This window comes from Megalops cyprinoides, chromosome 5 (assembly GCF_013368585.1).
Source record: "Megalops cyprinoides isolate fMegCyp1 chromosome 5, fMegCyp1.pri, whole genome shotgun sequence".
Taxonomy (NCBI): Eukaryota; Metazoa; Chordata; class Actinopteri; order Elopiformes; family Megalopidae; genus Megalops; species Megalops cyprinoides.
In genome coordinates this window covers 25,223,631-25,237,089 of record NC_050587.1, presented here as the reverse complement: position 1 = coordinate 25,237,089, position 13,459 = coordinate 25,223,631, and the positions used below count along the sequence as shown (strand labels likewise).

Below are 13,459 nucleotides of genomic sequence, written 5' to 3'. Positions count from 1 at the left end.
AATGGCATGGATTCTTGCTGCCCCCCCCCAAGACAATCATCAGCAGTAGATGTCTTTTTTGTCTTTCAGCAGATCCGGGTTGTTTAGGTGCTCTTCACATTGTTTTAGACACTATTCTTCTTCTGCGTGGCAGACTGAATTGGCCACAAATCTCATCATTACAGCCTGTGTCTGCTCAGCGGGCAGGTGCTCTGTTATGGGGTAAAATGAGATGTTACTGCCCTCTTGTGGCAGAGAGTTGTACAATTATATTACTGTAGATAGAGATATAAGCATAAGAATACATCGTTAGTAAGCAGAGATGTTGTTCAAGGAATGGTGTGTTTTGCCAATTTAAATGAGCCATTATTCAACAGCTCCTTTTAGGCTGATTGGATGCTTGATTTATTGGTTGATTGGTTGGTTTGCTGGCTATTTGAATGATTGATTAATTTGGCTCTTGTCGTCCACGTGCAGAACCGGCAGCTGCTGAAGGACAGCTTCATGGTGGAGCTGGTGGAAGGGGCACGCAAGCTGCGGCACATCTTCCTGTTCACAGACCTGCTGCTCTGCGCCAAACTGAAGAAGCAGACCGGAGGGTGAGAGAGGCCGGCTCACATGCAGTCTGCCCTCCTCTGTCTTAGTAAAACCTCCCCAATACGAATGCCTCTGTCTCTCGATCTGTCCGAGTCTCTCTACATATCTCTCTGTGTCTCTTTCTTTCTGTGTCTCTTTCTAAGTCAAATAAAAAATCTTATTCAAGCTGCGCTTTACATTGCATTACATGAATTTAGCGGACGCTCTTATCCGGAGTGGCTTCCAGCACAATAGAACGTAAGCGTATCCATTCAGTTAAGTATGCAACAGTGTCAGACCAGGCTAACAGCACCCCCAGACTAGTGAATGTGAGCATAATACTATTCAAGCCCTACCCTAAGTTCACCTGTGTAACCTGACTAGGCTATCAGGCTATATATACTACCATACATGCATCTGTGCATCTGTGCGTGCGCATGCCCAGCGTTTTTCACTTTGCCCCTGTCCGTCTCTGTGTTCCTGCAGGAAGACTCAGCAGTACGACAGTAAGTGGTACATCCCGCTGTCCGACCTCACCTTTCAGACAGCGGACGAGTCTGAAGCCCCGCCCATCCCCCAGGTCCCCGACGAGGAGATCGATGCCATGAAAGCCAAGATCTCTCACATGAGAGCTGAGATTCAGCGGGAGAAGGTGGGGTCCTCCTCAGCCTGTACCCATACACAAATAATATACTTAGAAAATGTTTTAGAGAATATAGTTTTACCTCAATCAGTACATTTAAAATATATAAATTATTGATATTTTGATGTATTGCAAAATATTTCTGCATTAATATATGTAAAATACACACCATATTTTAAACACATTTGCAGTATACTCTTGGATTTAACAACAAATTTATCCATATTTGTCCATGTTTATTACAATTGTCACATTTTCATATGGGTCTCTTCAACTGCAAAAGAAATATGAGCCTTGAATACCTGGGCAGGAATGTCTTTGGAAATGAGACCACTGTGCTATCCCTCTTCCAGCTGTGTTCAGTATTCTCTCGCTGTGTTAAGCAACGCCAGGTTTTGTTGAGGCTGTCCTGACTGTTCATCTGGTTGTGCTAAGTCTGTTCTAATTGTATTGAGTGTGTTACATTTGCGTTAAACACACTCTGGCTGTGTTAAGTGTGTCCTTGCTGTGTGAGGTCTCTCTTGGCTGTGTTAAATATTGCTAAGTGTGTTCTGACTGTGTTGCTGCGAGTCTGTTCCAGATGTGTATTCCAGCATGCTCTGGCTGTCTCCACAGGGCACCAGTAAGGGGCCGAAGGCGATAGAGAGGCTGAAGAAGAAGCTGTCCGAGCAGGAGTCTCTGCTGCTGCTGTCCTCCCCCAACATGCCTCTGCGCGTGCACAACAGGAACGGCAAGGTGACCGACCTGAGGATGACGACGATGATAATGGTGGTGATGATGATGATGAAGATGACGATGATAATGATAGTGATGGTGGGGGGTCCATATGCCAGTAACATTGGCCAGTGACCTTATTTTGGTCCTAAATCATCCACCATTGTGGACTGCATTTGGGAGAGCTGAGGAGGGAGGCACAAGCTCCCGGGATCTGAGAACATTTTGAGCAGCGCAGGTTGCACTCAGATGGGCTGGCTGCTGCTGGCTGAGGGTTGTAAATAGTATGATCTGTCTGTGTGTTTCAGAGCTACATGTTCCTGATCTCCTCAGACTACGAGCGGGCGGAATGGAAGGAGATCATTCGCGAGCAACAGAAAAAATGTAGGTGTCCGGGGCGACCCCTGACTGAAAATGTCAGAGGGAGAGCCCCTGAGAAAAACCCTAAATTGTCAGAGTATTCATAATACTGATTCAACCAATCAGAGGGTTTTGTTGTGGACAACAAAATATGTCCGTTCAACCTGTTAGGTGCCCATGAAGTGGTCTGTTAAATCTCACTTATCACTGCCTTCGATTCTGTTGCATTCACACAAACACACACATATACATATAAACAGAACACTTCACCCTCTGTAGAAATTCTACATGTATGTCTGCAACCCTCTGATTGTGTGATAAAATGACCCTGTGATCCTTCCCCAGGTTTCAAAAGCTTCACTCTGACCTCACTGGAGCTGCAGATGCTCACCAACTCATGCGTGAAGCTGCAGACAGTGCACCATATCCCCCTAACTATCAATAAAGAAGGTAAGACTGCAGGAAAATGGAGGGGGAGGAGGATTATAGGTGAGGAAGATGAGGATGGAGAGGAAGAAGAGAAGGGGGGGGTAAGATGCAGGGGAGGAAGTTGAGGATGAAGAGGAGAAAGGAGGGGGGGTTATAGGAAGAGGCCAGACTAGCTTATTCATGAGACCTGAGCCTCTGTTTTCTAGATTTAATGCATTGTCAGCACTTAATTGCACGCTTTTGGTGGCGGAAAACAATGAACAGTGACTCAAGGGACCTGTCACAGTCTCTAGCATTCTTTGTGTATTATGGAAAAATAAAGCATGACTGAATGTCTCTCTCTCTCTCTCTCTCACACACACACACACACACACACACACACACACACACACGTACACACACACAGACACACTGTATGCATTCACATGCACACCTATGTACACACATCGGTAGGGGTGTCAGTGATGAGTGTGTGTCTGAGGTGTGTGTCACACACCTACCGCAAACAAATGCAATAGAATAAAAAACTTGCATTAGTTTACAGCATTAAGCTGGTGGATACAATATTAGAGGTCCTTTTTCTGTGTCGTTAACCTGCTTTCTCTTCCCTCTGTGCTAAGATGATGAATCTCCGGGACTCTACGGCTCTCTGAATGTAATCGTCCACTCTGCCTCTGGCCTCAAGCAGAGCCTAAGTGAGTTCATTTCTTGCCTCTTTTTTCCTCGGCAACCTTAAGCTTAGTGACAGCAGTGAAGTATCAATATCTGCTGTTAAAGCCTGTCTTTCCATGAATAAAATAACTTCTCTCACAGTGAATAGATGAGTTCTGTGCTTTTCTCTTTTCTCTCTTTAATCTTCTGTGGGCTGTCAGTGTAACAGTCTTCACCTGCTTTTCTTTTCCTTTCAGATCTGTACTGCGCTTTAGAGGTGGACTCCTTCGGCTACTTTGCCAACAAAGCCAAGACGAGAGTGTACAGGTACACCTCTGAGCCAAACTGGAATGAGGTGAGCTACCTGGCTGACGTACAATTCAGCGCAGACAGGAGGGAACATTGCTGTTATTGTTGTTGTGCTGTTAATCATTAATCACAAAAGTCACACAAAAATAATGATTTTTTCTCAAAAGTACTGTAGCTAGTGCATAGTGGGCATTTTTGACACAGACAAATAACCTGAAAAGATGCATCACCAGAAGCAGCTAGTCTATGAAAGCTTTCTATATGACTCGCTTGTTTGAAAATGTTAACTAACATCATTCAACCAGCTTGGATTCTCTCAGGAAACAAAACCCAGGAAAAGATTTTGGTTGGATAAGCCGAACATTTATAAACTGGCCTTGTAAAAGTGGTTGGCTCTAAGTGTGCTTGATATACTCAACAAAACATTCTCCTCGGAGTTCATTTTGAAATGCCAACCATTTTGTGGAAAATATTAAATAAACAATAAATGATATGCTTTTAGTTACACAGTAGATGTTAAAGGATTTTTTTGATAAACCACTGATGAGATAAGCTCGGATGGTTTGATTTTAAAGTTCCTCCTGGTTAATTACTTGGCAGTGTGCCCCTGGTCTCCCTGTCTGGGAATTGTTGATCTTGAGCAAGTGTCTGTCTGTCCCTTAAATGAGCTATGTCCATGTGCCTTCCAGGAGTTTGAGATTGAGCTGGAGGGCTCTCAGTTCTTAAGGCTTATCTGCTATGAAAAAAGCTACAGTCGAACCAAACTCAACAAAGAGGATGGAGAGAGCACTGACAGAATCATGGCGAAAGGACAGATCCAGGTACAGTGCCACAGCATTCAGCCTCAGGCTTAACGGAGTCTCAGCCTTTATGAATAAGGGGGGAATTATCTACATCGGCTGCATCATCGTAATGCAAGCACGCATAGTGTACACGGAGACACTTTTTAAGAACTGTGTGACAGCCACATAAATAATTCATCACGCGCTGTTACATGCCTGACAGAGCATATCATAAATGATGACTGGTAAACTTCAAGCATTTTAAACGATGAACAACATGTGGTGCCCATGCACCACATTGAAATGATAAATGATACAGGAGTCATTTTAATTTGGTGCATGTTCGCCACTCACTTCATAGCTTAAAAGAAGCTGAGGTTTACCAGTGCTTAATTATGACATGCGCTGTCATATGAGTTGTCAGGTATGGGAGTAATGCACTATTAATACATTGTGTGGGTGTAATGCTATACCTATGCTGTATCACTTATGAATGTTATGTATGCATTATGAAGATGCAGTTAGCCAAGTCTCGGTACAGAACTATACTGTACATGCATTTAAATATAATATAAATAATGCAAATAAACATCTCTATTTAGTTATAATAGTTATAGTAGTAGTTGGTAATTTAGTTGTAATAAATTGTTACAATAATATAGTTAGTTTAAAATGAAAAAAATGGGATATGTAACATAGCAAATATAGTTTATACTGCTATCAAGTACCACCTTCATGTACTACTTTTTAGTTGGCAGCAGCTGTTTGAAACTGCCTGCTTATATTATCTTCTAACTGAATCTTTCTCATGCATGTGTAATCTGTGGTTTGCAGTCTGAGGTTCAGTTTGTGGTCTGAGGTTCCCTCTGTAGTTTTGTGTCACATGCTACAGTGGTGAACTGACACACGTTTGGGTGTTTGTTCCGTTTAGCTGGATCCACAGATGCTGCAGGGCAGGGACTGGCAGAGGACAGTCATCGCTATGAATGGGGTGAGTGAGGCTTGCAGTCATTGCGGTGAAAGCCTGTTCATGTGCTGTAGTACCTCCCGTGAAGGCTTCTACATAAGAGCTACATTTAATCAGTCATATAAATCTGTATAAACGGATAACATTGTGTAAAACTGTAACCAATGTAAATCGTTCCAGATAAGAGTGTCTGATAAATGCTGATAATAACAAAGAATAATGTCATGAATGAGGACCTAGCATATCCTGTGATAGATTTTGGCAGCTAGCATAAGCGTTTATGAATGATTATATCATGTTGAATTTATGACTTATGTTTAGAACTAAAGTTTAGTTCTTATGTAGATGCAGTGTAATACTTGTTGGAAGGAAAGCAGGAAAGTGTTGTGTGGTGTTTATGAATGTGTTATGTAATGTTTATGAAGATATTATTAACTCTGATGTAGGACCTTTTCATGAGACAATAAGCAAACAATATGTTTAATGATGAGAGCAGGCCATTCATACAAGCTAGGCTTGTCATTGTGCATATAATCTAGCATCCAGCACTGTGTCATGATGGTCTTGAATACTGTAAGGGTTTCTGTTGTCCTATGAAGTCTTTTTTTTCCGGTAGTATACACTGGTGTTCTCCTGAAAGACTGATGTTGGTTGTTGGTCTTGTTGTGTTGTCAGATCGAAGTGAAAATCTCAATTAAGTTCACCAGCCGGGAGTTCAGCCTGAAAAGATGGTCGTCACAGAAACAGACAGGGGTGTTCGGGGTGAAAATCTCTGCTGTCACCAAGTGAGTGCAGTGACACATTTGTATTAGTGACAACCACAAACTGCAAGCAACACCTGTCTTTGAGTTATATTAGACCAATGAAGACCCCAGGTGACCTTATGTGTGCCCGCTGACTGCAGTTTAAGAATGATCCTCTCTCTTTTACAAAAGTTTCAGTAAATGTAAAAAGTAATGGACATATTGCATTTTAAAATTTGTGTTTTAAAAAGTTTGTTGAAATGTTTTGTCCCATAATATAAACCCCCTCATGCATTCACTGTGCTTGCGACAGACTGCTGGTCTATGAAATAGCCTTCCATCCTATACAATCACTGTATAATACTTGCATAATGAAATTAATTAAGAAGGCAAATTTTAATGTATCATACATACGCATTGTATTGTAACAAATATAAAACATATTTCAGTAGCGTGAGGCTTTTTCAGTTTTAATGAATACAGACACATAGTGCAGAGCATACTGTAAAGTATGGCAGAAACCTTCCTCTGCAACCCACAGCCTGGGCAGAACTCATTGCAGGCTTTAGTGTATGTAGAGTTAAGTGGATAGCTTATCAGAGCAGCACTAGAAACAATGCTGTAGTTCTGAACGTGTTCATTTCAGTTACTATATAAAATGTAGGAGTGGCTAATGTAGTGTGTGTCAGTGGATGCTTAAAATTTCAGCAGAAAACGTTTGGGCCAGTGGATGCTTAAAGCCACACGCTGTAGAGCAGGGATGGATTGAGGCACTCTCCTTCTGGACACTCTTAGCAACTGATTCTGTTCATTGAATTGCATTGTTGTGTGTGTGTGTGTGTGTGTGTGTGTGTGTGTGTGTTTTTTCACACCCTCAGGCGGGAGCGCTCAAAGGTGCCCTACATCGTACGGCAGTGTCTGGAGGAGATTGAGAGGCGTGGCATGGAGGAGGTGGGCATCTACCGTGTGTCGGGCGTGGCCACTGACATCCAGACCCTGAAGGCAGCTTTCGATGCCAGTAAGTACAGCAGCCACACTGTCCAGCCCCGCCCCATCGGCGGGTTACAGCTTTTGAACAGCTCCTTCTGTCATTTTGTCTCCGTTTTAAGCAAGCACTAAGTTTTCCTGTGCTTTTTTCCCCTGTCACATTTGGTACATTTTCTGGCTTTGCCAGTGAAACCTCAAACAATGTGTGTACGTGATTATGTGTATGTCTGTGTGTATCGGGGGGGAAATGTGCTGGTTGCCATGGTTACTCTTCCCACCCCACAGATAATAAGGACGTGTCGGTGTTGATGAGTGAGATGGACGTGAACGCCATTGCTGGAACGCTGAAGCTGTACTTCCGAGAGCTTCCAGAACCTCTCTTCACCGATGAGCTCTACTCCAACTTCGCAGGAGGCATCGGTCAGTCACAACCTTTGACCGCCACACACCGCTGCACTGCACCTTTGTGTGTGACCCCGTGGTCATTATGAGACACATGCAGAAGCACATAATATTTACACATACTGGAATACCTCTGAGACCACACATCATAATGTCACCAGAAATTAAACGCAGTGCTCATGTAGTGGACCAGGAACAGTTAAAAGGCCCTTTTGGTCACCACCTCTGGAGCTTGAGTGTGCAGGTGCAGTGCAGCTCTCTCACGTTCTGAGTCTGTCTTTGCCCCGCCTTCTCCAGCCCTGTCGGACAGCGTGGCAAAGGAGAGCTGCATGCTGAACTTGCTGCTGTCGCTACCAGAACCCAACTTGCTCACCTTCCTGTTCCTGCTGGATCACCTGAAGAGGTACAGAACCGAACCGAACCATCACCGTTTAGTATAAACTCTATCAGCTGCCACAGTCATTGTGCTGAGGATGTGCAAACTTAAGCGTTTACCTGTTTATTTTGTCAGTTATTTATTTGCTTTTGTGACTGATGTGCTTATCAAAAGTAACTAACAAGGCTGTTGTGGCACAATACATTAAATGCATGTTACAGGAAGAGCCACAATGACATGAACACAGGTGTAGCCAGCAACACAGTTACTTAAGCATATTGATTTTGGATGCGTGATGCTGGCAGTTTTCTACACCACGCTGACAGAAGGGTTATGTGAAGACCAGTGTGTAAATGCACAGATGTCTTTCTATGCAATATTTCCATGGTGACAATGTTCCTTGTTTCTCTTACACCTCCAAAATCGATGCCCCCTGCCTCCCTCTCAACCAGAGTGGCTGAGAAGGAGAGTATAAATAAGATGTCCCTCCACAACCTGGCTACTGTCTTTGGCCCCACGCTGCTCCGCCCCTCTGAGAAAGACAGCAAAATTCCAACCAATCCCACGCAGCCCATCACAATGGGTGACAGCTGGTCACTGGAGGTCATGTCACAGGTACTGGTGCTGGGCTGGTTTCTTTGCCATGAGTTTGTGTGCTTGTCTGGATTCGCTGCACTAAACTTACAAGCATGGGATTGATACTAAAAATTATCTATCACCATATTTTTACGGGAAAACACTCATGTATGAACTTATCACAATGGTTAGTAGGTCACATTGTAAACAGCATTTTACTCCTTACATTTGTTTCATATATGTGATGCTGGCCATGCTTATTACCCAAAACACATTTGGACTGTGTGTGTGTTCACTCTGAAGGCCTGCAGACCTGTTGTCCAGATTGTGAGACTCTTTCTGTCTGTGTCTCACTCTATCCGTCTCCCTGTCTGTCTGTTCATCTGTACCTCCAGGTCCAGGTTTTACTGTATTTCCTTCAGCTGGAAACAATCCCCACGCCAGACAGTAAGCGACAGAGCATCCTATTCTCCACAGAGGTTTAGATCGACTCTGACCTCATTCAGTCAAGGACACTGTAGAAAGAAGGAGCAGGACTGGAATAAACATGGAACAGTTGCTAAGGGGGCCCCCTGCTGGACAGCAGCTGCAGCAACACTGCTGCGGCCCTGATGTGTGTTCACAGCACGGCCACCAGAGGCCGCCAGAAACATGCTGGAGAAAAAGCGAAAACAACATCCCTCGATCACATTACAGTACTGTTAAATCGTTTCATAAATCATCTGTTTATGTCTTCTCTCATGCAGGGGTGTTATATCTAAAAACTTAATTCTAAAATCTTTTTTTCTCTTGGCTTTCCTTTGCGGCATCCACAAATTGTGTACGGCGTACCATAGGCAGCTGTTATGTCAATTAACGTGCACTTTTCACAGGAATATGATTTAAAGCTGGAAGGAGACACAAGTAGGGGAATGGACACTGGTGTCTGGACCAGACTTACACATGGACCTGGGGGAAAAGTGTTTGCTGAAAGCATTCCAAAGTCATATTCCATGCTATTTACTTCCTCTCTAACAAAAGAGGCATAAGTTTAAGGTGAAAGGATGGCTCTCCTGTTAGCTATGTCTGACTGTTTTTCAGCAGCTGTTCATCAGATGGCACTCCTCTCTTCATAGCACTTAAGGCATTCACATCTTCCTGATCTGTAACGGCTTATACTGATTGGTCTTTACAATGAGAGCTATGTTAATGTTGGAGATACAAAGTTCTATCTGTCACGGTAACTGGCATGGGTAAGTGGCAAGTTTTTCCAAGGTAAATTTATTTAAGGATTAATAATCAGTAATAAGTTATGGATTAATTTATTTTAGGACAATCATGATACATTGAAAAGCAGGCAGAAGTCTTGCTCATGTGAAGTTTAAACAAAATTTAATCAATTGCTGAAGATAACATGTGCTGCACTTTCAATGTTGTCTGAAAGGCCAGGTTGAAATGTAAGGGTATGTACTTCAATTCAAACAGTCTTTTGAAGAAAATAAAGAACAGTCGTCAGACAGGGCAGGAGTGACTGTAAGCAAGTGCATGGGAGGCACCTTATAATTTCAGGGAGAGTGAAATTATAACATTGGTAACAGTTGTAGTCTGCTCAAGATTCAAATTTGTAACAGGGGGTCTAAAGCAAAAAAAGAAATTATTTACAATCTGCAAAGCTTGTGGCAATGAAAGGACCACAGACATAAGAGCTTTACTGAAAATATTGAGAGAAAGAATCGTAAAGTGTCACAGTCAGATAAACAACTGAGAAGAAGAATGCTACAGGTTGTTAACTTCAAAGCGCCAGTGACTTCATGTCCTTGGCGAGGGCTGTGAGATGTGACAAGTCTGAGTCGTGTTTACAGGTTTTTTCCATCCAGGAAGCATTTTAATAACAAACACACAGCAGAGGTCAATCACATCATTGCTGCTGTTTAGAAAACACTCATCAGAAGATATATCCTGTTTTCCGTAACCTCTCATATCTTCTGCATATCATATTATATCTCATATGTTCCCTATTACATGTTGTAGGTTATCCTGCCTCCATCATTTTTTTCACTGGTGAAAGAATGACACACACTCACTCACACACACACACACACACACACACACACACACATTGTTTTTAATGTGTTTTTTCATTGAACAAAAAGAACAACTCTTTTACATGTGTCCATTGTTTGGCATTGTCTTCTATAGCTGGTGCAGAGAGTGCAATGCCCTGCCTGTAGTCTTAAGTAACAGAAAACAATCAACAGAACACATATCCTGGTTGCAGTCGGGCCTTTTAATCATATGCATGTTCTTGCAGCAGTTCAGCTGTGGTTATTATTGTTGTTATTTTTGGCTCAGTGATTAGGACAACACTCTAATTCTGACAGAGACAGAGAAAAAAAGACAGAGAGAAAGAGAAAGAGGGAGAAAAGGAGTTTTCTCTCCCTGCTGTTACCTGTTTAGCTCAGAAGATTTGACGAAAAACCATACCTGCACAATGCTAATGGCCTTAGTTAATCAAAATGGAGTAAAGATCTTTAATTCCACCATGTAATGTAGGACCTCCCCATAATGTCTATGTGCTTTTCATCCTCTCACGGTGTTCTTCTAGAAGATTCTCTGATCCTCAGCTGATATGCCAACATCACTTGCTGTTCTCTGCTCAAAATAGACTCCTATATTTGAGTCATGAAAAGAGAGGTGGCATTCATGAAACAAAACATGGTTTATTGAATGATTTATGTGGAAATGAAATACATCAAGAAAGGAAACCTTCTATTTAACATGCAGGCATGTTGACTGAGTTTTTTTTCCCTGTGTTTACATTTTTATTATTATTGATATTATTATTAATAATGATACATAACCAACAGGTTTTCCTTGTGTGGTTGTACCCAAAGCTAACTTTTTGGGTAGGAAGTAAAACTTGCATAATTCTTAGTAATATTTTAAAAATCAGAGAGAGACTGGCAGACTGTATGAATGTGGGCCGTGGTTAAATAACAGTACAGACCTTTTTTGTAGTTTGGAATTTCTGTAGTCTGATAACCCCGATAAAAGTTATCTTTAGTATATTGAAATTTAAAATGAACATAACCAGACAAATGCTTTGTATACATATCAGAAATTTCTCACATACTACAAATGTACTGATTATTGATATTATTAATATGTAATTTCATGCACATGAAGTTACATATGTCATTGAACTAACTTGATTTGTTCCATATGGAATCAGTTGTAGCCATACGGTACATACAGAGCGTGGATGCAGCGGAAACGATAACTCAATTAGGAAGTCAGACACTTCAGCAATGTTCTGATGTTCTTTTTGGTTGTTGTTCTTATTATTTTTGCATGTGCACCAGTGTTATTCCATAGATCCTAATGTCTAGGCTACAATTCCATATATTCCAACCCTCCTGCACAGAGAGGGAGGTCTGTGAGCAACAGTGCCAACTCTGAGTCTGTCCAAGTCTGTGGCATCCTTATTGACTCTTGCTTACAGTGTAAAGCCACAACTGCTTGTGCCATATGGAATAAATAGTTCACCATTCCTCTGAGACCATACTGTAGGTGTTTGCCACAGGACGCTGCATGCAGACCATACAGAATTAACAGGACTCCAGAAACCCAGCAGGCTAAGGCCTTTCTCTTCACCTTGTCATACCTTAAACCTGCTAGTTATTGACCTGCATGGAAATTCCAGAATGCACCAGCCTCTCGCAGCTTAATTTTACATTCTTATTCTGCCTGCATTTCTCAGAAGAAACAGTCAGGTCATTTTCCTGAGTCTGTACTGTACTGCTGTCATGACTGGGGTTTGAGAAGAGGTCATACTTTATTTTAAGAGACTGTTTAGATGATTTGTAAAACATGTAATGAATATGTTACTGCTTATAAACTCAGTATGACTTAATTTTCATGAACATTTAATAAAAAGTAAGTTCAAAATGAACTCATGTTACATTTTTCATTTTAGTTCTTGGTATATCCTTTTGGCAAGGAAGTAGCTACTCTTTGTAAAGGCTGTATATATTCATATTAAATCTTGACATTCAAAGCAACAAATCTGAACATACTAGTGGTACTTTTTTAATAGGCATTTCTAAAACACTTGACAGTTAAATTGGAAGTTTATGACTACTCTATACACTGACTGGCATTTGTTTACTTTAAAAACAGTTCATACATAATATATAGTAATGTAGATATCAGTGGTCATCTAACATTATAAAATGGCTCTTAAAGTAAAGTTTGACCCAAAAAGATATATAATAAGAAGTAAGGTGATGTTTTCTTTTTTATGTGAAATGCTGTCCTAAACCCAAAGAAAGGTAGCCAAGGACAGAGTCTTGGATTTACTATCAGTTGAGATAATAGTGAACGTTTTAAGTGTAGAAAGTCTTAATAATGATTACATTCATAAATAACATGGTGACAGATAGGAGACCTTTTATTCTGATTGGCTGCATTATCTAAATGTGTCAGCATGGTTTGTCTGCATTCTCGTACCATGAAACCAGCTAAAGGTAATGTCTTACTTCATGTTCTAACTCTGCTATGTTAAGACTTAGCTGTTTAAACCTCCTGTCTGTTTAATGACATTTTTCCTGGTTCCATATTTGTGTTCTCATCCTGTAGCTGTATAAAGGGATACTGTACACAGAAGACAAAACTGAAGAAGATATTTGGAAGGCTTTTGTTGCCTCCGATTGTACACATGCTGTTAAATAAAACTCCTGTATGTATGTAAGGTTTCCTAAGGCCTCTTTCATTCCATCTGATGTCGTGACCTGATCAACTCTCTTAACATGTCAGTCCAATAAAGACTCAATTCTCATAAATGACAGAAGGTTATTATTACAAGAAGTTGTAACAGTTATTATTATAAGGAACAGGTCTTGGAACTCAAAGATTGCCAGCTTGATTCCTTGGTGGGGCCCTGCTGTACGAATAGGGCCCATGTACTGTGTACATGGATTGCCTCAG

General features: G+C 41.5%; 1 protein-coding gene across 1 annotated transcript in view; it reads left to right on the top strand.

Annotated features, from left to right (window-relative positions):
- The window catches only part of bcr (BCR activator of RhoGEF and GTPase), a 54,137-nt gene extending 42,969 nt beyond the window's left edge, over positions 1-11,168 (top strand). Inside the window, exons 9-23 of the mRNA XM_036529163.1 lie at positions 457-578; positions 1,042-1,207; positions 1,814-1,933; positions 2,221-2,296; positions 2,618-2,722; positions 3,322-3,396; positions 3,610-3,707; positions 4,351-4,482; positions 5,375-5,434; positions 6,086-6,195; positions 7,032-7,171; positions 7,426-7,560; positions 7,840-7,945; positions 8,371-8,533; positions 8,890-11,168. Coding sequence (XP_036385056.1) covers positions 457-578; positions 1,042-1,207; positions 1,814-1,933; positions 2,221-2,296; positions 2,618-2,722; positions 3,322-3,396; positions 3,610-3,707; positions 4,351-4,482; positions 5,375-5,434; positions 6,086-6,195; positions 7,032-7,171; positions 7,426-7,560; positions 7,840-7,945; positions 8,371-8,533; positions 8,890-8,979 — 1,698 coding nt within the window. The 3' untranslated portion in view covers positions 8,980-11,168. The remainder of the gene's footprint in view (positions 1-456; positions 579-1,041; positions 1,208-1,813; positions 1,934-2,220; positions 2,297-2,617; positions 2,723-3,321; positions 3,397-3,609; positions 3,708-4,350; positions 4,483-5,374; positions 5,435-6,085; positions 6,196-7,031; positions 7,172-7,425; positions 7,561-7,839; positions 7,946-8,370; positions 8,534-8,889) is intronic.
- Positions 11,169-13,459: the final 2,291 nt, after the last annotated feature.